This window comes from Geotrypetes seraphini, chromosome 11 (assembly GCF_902459505.1).
Source record: "Geotrypetes seraphini chromosome 11, aGeoSer1.1, whole genome shotgun sequence".
NCBI classification, from domain to species: domain Eukaryota; kingdom Metazoa; phylum Chordata; class Amphibia; order Gymnophiona; family Dermophiidae; genus Geotrypetes; species Geotrypetes seraphini.
Window position 1 is genome coordinate 130,772,855 of NC_047094.1, and position 6,000 is coordinate 130,778,854.

General features: G+C 42.6%; 1 protein-coding gene across 1 annotated transcript in view; it reads right to left on the bottom strand.

Moving 5' to 3' along the window:
- Positions 1 to 1,956, bottom strand: part of BPI (bactericidal permeability increasing protein) — a 39,451-nt gene extending 37,495 nt beyond the window's left edge. Inside the window, exon 1 of the mRNA XM_033914891.1 lies at positions 1,736 to 1,956. Within this exon, the coding sequence (XP_033770782.1) occupies positions 1,736 to 1,844 (109 nt within the window). The 5' untranslated portion in view covers positions 1,845 to 1,956. The remainder of the gene's footprint in view (positions 1 to 1,735) is intronic.
- Positions 1,957 to 6,000: the final 4,044 nt, after the last annotated feature.

A 6,000-nucleotide genomic window follows, 5' to 3' on the forward strand; every position in this document is an offset into this window, starting at 1 on the left:
GAAAAATAACTTGAGACTCCTCAGTTTTCCTAAATGCCCCTTGATATCACCAATGGAGACGGCAAGGAAGTACTTTGAGGAAATTTTGGCTATCCCACCAGAAAATTTGGCACCTATTTTAAGAACTATTTTCAAATAAAGAAACCTGGGGAGGTGTCAACTCCTAACGAGATTCAAGGGGAAAATGTTTCTGTAAAATTCTTCAGCGGTTAGAACAGAAAGGAAAACCTTGTTAATAACTCTGGCCTTGGAAAGTGCTAGAGAATATGTATTACATTTGTAATTCCGTCATATAAATGATCAGTTCTTAGGCTCTAATGTTCGTATATTTCCAGGCATGTCTCAAAGATCTCAGAGGCGTAGAAAGGAATTTGGGGCATTAAGGCCAGGAATCCTTGCCCTGGGAGGGATATTTTTGTTAAAATTTCTTGTGAAATGTTTTGTTACATAACAGAAAAAGAATTACCGGTATCTGTTTTTTTGGACCTAAGCAACTGTTAAGATTTATAGAATCAAAAGAGCAAGAAGTGCCCGTAGCTTGACATAAACCGGCCGTAGGATCTGCAGAGAATTGCCGTTTTGTAGTTTGAATATAAGAGTTACTGCGGAGAGCAGAGAGGAGGAGGGATGTCGGCACCCCCCCCCCCCCAACATGGCACCCAGGGGGGTCCGCCCCACACCCACCCCCCACCCACTATACCACTGCACCTCCGCACCCTGAGGTTGTGAGTTCAAGTCCCACCGCAGCTCCTTGTGACTCTGGGCAACTCATTATCCCCTCCATTGCTCCAGGTACAGAATAAGTCCCTGTCTCAAATGTGTAAACCATAAAGAAAAAGCAACAAAGTCCTTTACCCTTTACAGTCAAGCTATTGTGACATCATTGATGAGGTTGACTCTTATTGGTGGAATGAGGCATTATGACATCACAATCTCAGCTCTGGTTACCAGAAACTGAAACTCTTTTCACTTAGAGGGGACGTTAGCAACATGGGCAACTGGGAGTGGAAGAGTGACCCAGTGGTTAGAACATGGTTACCAGATTTTTGTCTGGAGAGACCCTTTTCTGCTCCCTAGCCACGCCCTGTTCCACCTCCAGCTCTGCCCCATTCCGCCTCTCGCTCTACCCCTTTTCTGCCTCTACAAAGCCTTGTCTATGTTTTCCGATCTCCGGGCCATGTCTGGAGGGTCTTTGAGCATGCACGGTTGCTCAGAGGCCCTCCAGATGTGGCCAGGAGGTCAGGGCTTTGCGATGCGTGTAGCGTCACCGCGTTGCATCTGCACGCCAGACTCAGCCGCAATCTTACCTGCTTTTCAAAACCCGGACAAAGTGCCAGGTTTTGAAAAGCCCTCCGGACGCCCGGACAGTCCTCGGAAAAGAGGACATATCTGGGGTAAATCCGGATTTCTGGTAACCCAAATCAAAACTTTGACCTAAAAAAAAAAAAAGATGGCTAGGAGACAGAGTCCCTCCAGGCCCATTCATTGCTATACTTCTGCCAAAGATGCGCTCATGCAACAGGGATGGTAAGAGTTTCGCATCCCCCAGCCTCAACCTGTATACTTTCCAAATTGTTATCTGATAAAGAACAGCTTCAAGTTCACAGATGAGATAGCATCGTGCCCTATGCGCTACTGACAAGTAAAGTGTTAAATGAGTCATGAAGTGGACGTGAAGAGAGGGGGAGGGGAGAAGAACGAGGAAGAGAGAGAAAAAAAAAAATTTACAACCTACCATAGTCCAAACCTTTACTGGTGACTCTCACCACAAATCCAGGATTAGTGGCCCCGGCATGTGCCACACACGCGGCCACCATAAATGCCACTGTCAGTCGCCATGCCATGCCTGCACCGTCTCGCAGCAGCAGGTAGCCTCAGAGCCACTTCAGCTTTTCGTGAACTTCCTCTGGGCTGCAGGCATGAAAGCTGTGCCGTGTGAAAATGAAACAAAAGAGGGAGGGAGGAAGGAGGAAGGAGGAAGGAAAGCCACAGCTCTTTCACAAATGGTCATTCTCAGCAGTTGACAAGCTTACTTATCAGTAGACCTGCCCACTCTTAGAACTGTCTTACCTCTGCATAGGTAACTAACCTATATATTGTATTGTGTGTTTATTTATTATTAAGAACATAAGAACTACCGCTGCTGGTTCAGACCAGTGGTCCATCGTGCCCAGCAGTCCACTCACGCGGCAGCCCTTTTGGTCAAAGACCAGCGCCCTAACTGAGATCAGCCCTTCCTGTGTCCGTTCCAGTTCAGCAGGAACTTGTCTAACTTTGTCTTGAGTCCCTGGAGGGTGTTTTCCCCTATGATAGACTCCGGAAGAGCGTTCCAGTTTCCTACCACTTCCTTACGTTTGTAACGGAATCTATCCCCTTTCAACTTTAGAGAGTGCCCTCTCGTTCTCTCTACCTTGGAGAGGGTGAACAACCTGCCCTTATCTACTAAGTCTATTCCCTTCAGTACCTTGAATGTTTCGATCATGTCCCCTCTCAGTCTCCTCTTTTCAAGGGAGAAGAGGCCCAGTTTCTCTAATCTCTCACTGTAAGGCAACTCCTCCAGCCCCTTAACCATTTTAGTCGCTCTTCTCTGGACCTTACTTCCTTCACAAAAAAGGAAACAACCAAAACAAGAGACTTGTACAGGGTCGATATCCAAGATGAAGGCTTTATTAAAACAACCTAATAATCCACAGAAAGATGTTTAGGACCTAATACACTGAGAGCATTTTGGATTATTTATTATTCGCCTTATACAAAGCGAAATACAAATCAACAAACATAATAAATGTCATTACAGACGTAAAAAATACAGTCTAAAAACCATAAAACATTCCAACAATAAACAACAATTAAAATTCAATGTTCATAACATGTCTTCTCATAGCCACAAACGGAGTCCCTCATTCTTAGTCCCTCGTTCTTCAATCGTATTTCATTTTGCAAAACAGGTGGCGTTTTAGCAATCTTTGAAATGTTTTCAAATTCCCCTGTCGCCGTATATGTTGCGGAAGCCTGTTCCGTTCCTCTGGACCAACACAGGAGAACATGCCCGCCCTTGTTTGCAATTATAGTTTATAATTTGAAAAGGAGAGGTCCTGGGATAGACATGTGGGATCTCTCAGAGAGAGAAAGAGATAATGGTTACTGCGAATGGGCAGACTGGATGGGCCATTTGGCCGTTATCTGCTATCATGCGTCCATGTTTCTATATCCATAAAACTCTATGACATCATAATGCAGGTGTAAAGAACCTTAACCAATAGGGAGAGGAGGAGAAAGTGGATGGGCCATTTGGCCTTTATCTGCCATCATGTTTCTATGTTACTAAAGTTCTATGACATCACAATGCAGATGAAAAGAGTCTTAGCCTATAGGAAGAGGAGATGCAAATGTTAAGAGCCTTAGCCAATAGGGAAAGGAGGAGATAATGGTTACTGTGGATGGGCAGACTGGATGGGCCAATTGGCCTTTATCTGCCATCTGTTCAATGTTTCTATATTATTTATATTCCACCTTTAAACAAGGCGAATTGCAACCAAACATATACAATTAAAAAATAACAAAACAGAACAAATATATTTTAAAAAATCATATAAAAGGCATCGACTGTCCTACTTCATCTTACAAAACAGATGATGTTTTCACGATTTTTTTTTTTTTTTTAAATTTACACAAATCTTTTTGTTGCTTGATGTATTCTGGCAGCCTGGGTGAGGAAGGAGCGAATGGGGTGGGGCACCTCCTACTCTCGCTACACCACTGGCTGGAGTGGGGCTTCGATGACTATAGTTTCAAGTTTTATTACCATTTGATGAATCGCTTATACAAATTTTCTAAGCGATGTACAATTTAAAAAGCCACTCGATAGTGGTCTCGCATACAATTGAACAACCAAAACAACATACAAATTAAATAAATCAACTAACATATTTGCATTCATATTAAAGACAGACATGATTGAAGAGGGGAAAAGGGGGGAAAAGTTACAACTTCATTCTATATTGGAAATTACATAAAAGGAAAAAAACGAAAGGGAGGGAAAAGGGGTTAATGAGGTTGATATCCGTAACAAAATGTGAAGGGTCCAAAATAAAGCATATTAAACATCAAAAGCGTCTTGAAACAAAAAAGTTTTCAATAATTTTTTAAAAGATGAAAGATCTTTTTCATTTCTGATATAATGTGGCAGTGAATTCCACAATTTAGGAGCCATAACAGAGAACATATCATTTCTTCTTGTGCCAACGATTTTCAAAGAGGGAATTGTTAGTAAGTTTGAAGAAGATGATCGTAGAGAACGCGGGGCATTGTATGGAATAATCATTCTTGACCATAAATTGTGGTTCGTTAAAGGTTAGTACTTTGAATACTAAAAATAGAATCTTAAAGTTAATTCGGTGGGAAATAGGAAGCCAGTGTGATTTAATCATTAATGGTGTAACGTGATCATATTTTTTTGCTTTATGAATGAGTTTTATTGCCGTATTTTGAATGATCTGAAGCCGTCTTTTTTCTTTATGTGTTATATTGATTAGAAGAGAGTTGCAGTAATCGATTTTAGATATGATCATAGAATGGATTAATATATTGGCAGATTTAGGATCTAGAAATGTAGACATTGAACGAATCAGACGTAATTTATGGAAACAAGATTTAACTATTTGACTGATGTGATTATGAAATGATAAGTCAACATCAACCAGTACTCCGAGAATTTTCAGCATAGGTACAGACTATAGTTGGAGGAGCCCTGCTCAGCTCAGAGGGAACGGTGCCTTCTGTCTCTGGAAACCACAGGTCTAGACTCTTCCAAAGCTACGGAGATTGCACAAGTGTGACTGAAACAAAAGCAATCAGGTTTGCTCTCTTGGCTCTGATTTCCGTGTGGAAAAAACTGCAAGAAGAGCGAAGCTGTATCGGCATTTATTTATTTGAATTTATCAAGTGCCCTTTTTCATGAAGAGATTCGCCCAAAGTGGCTTAAAATACATTGAACAGTAATCAGGTCCTCTTAAGCGCTTTCCCCTCCTGTCCTGGCAGGCTCGCGGCCTAGCTGTGGTGCTTAGGGGTAAATGAACGGTTAAGTGACTTGCTCAGGGTCGCAGGGAGCAGACTGGGATTGAACTCACAACCTCAGGGTGTTGAGGCAGCAGATCCACTAGGCCACTCCCTCCCTCCATGTAAGGGAGAGAGATGAGCCGTACGCTATAAGGCGGAAAATCATCATCAGGGTCATATTCAGGCCATGGGAGATCCCCGGCGATCTCCTGCGGTTGGGGGTGGGGTGGGGGAGGCGATGCCAGAAATGGAATGCCGGCCACCCCAACCTGCTGCTCGCACCAGCGTCAGCTCTTCCTCTGACGCCACTTCCTAGGCGCGGGTCCAGGAAGCGACAGAGGAAGAGCCGACGCTGGGCGTTGCTGCCCGCACGTGAACTTTAAAGAAGTATGAGGGAAGGGGCGTGCATGCATGTTAGTGAGGGGGGGGCAGGGGAGGAGAGGACTAGTGCTGGTGGACTGTTCCCCCTTACTACGCCACTGGCTGCAGTGCCTGAAGTGTTGTGTTTTTTTTTTTTGTAAATCTTTATTCGTTTTCAATTATTAATAGTGCAATACAGTGAATTTAAACATAATCAAATCAAACAAAAGCACTTTAAATATACAAATATTTCAACAACAGACATTTTCACTCCCCTACTTCCCTCCTCCTTAACTAATGAAAATAAAACCAATTATTGTATAATTCCAATAAAATAGATATAATAAATAATAATTATGTTTTCCCAACTCTCTCCCTCCTACCCTGAATGTGTAAGGAGGACAGATAAAAAGAAAAGGTACATGACAGCTATTGTGACTCAATAAATGATGTCAATGGGCTCCACCCCCTTTCAAATGCACTACTACATCCTTAAATTTCAGCATTCATTCTTTCATATTTGTAGCTAGAACATAAGTTTGCCCACCAAAAAGTATAATTAAGTCGATCATAACTCTTCCA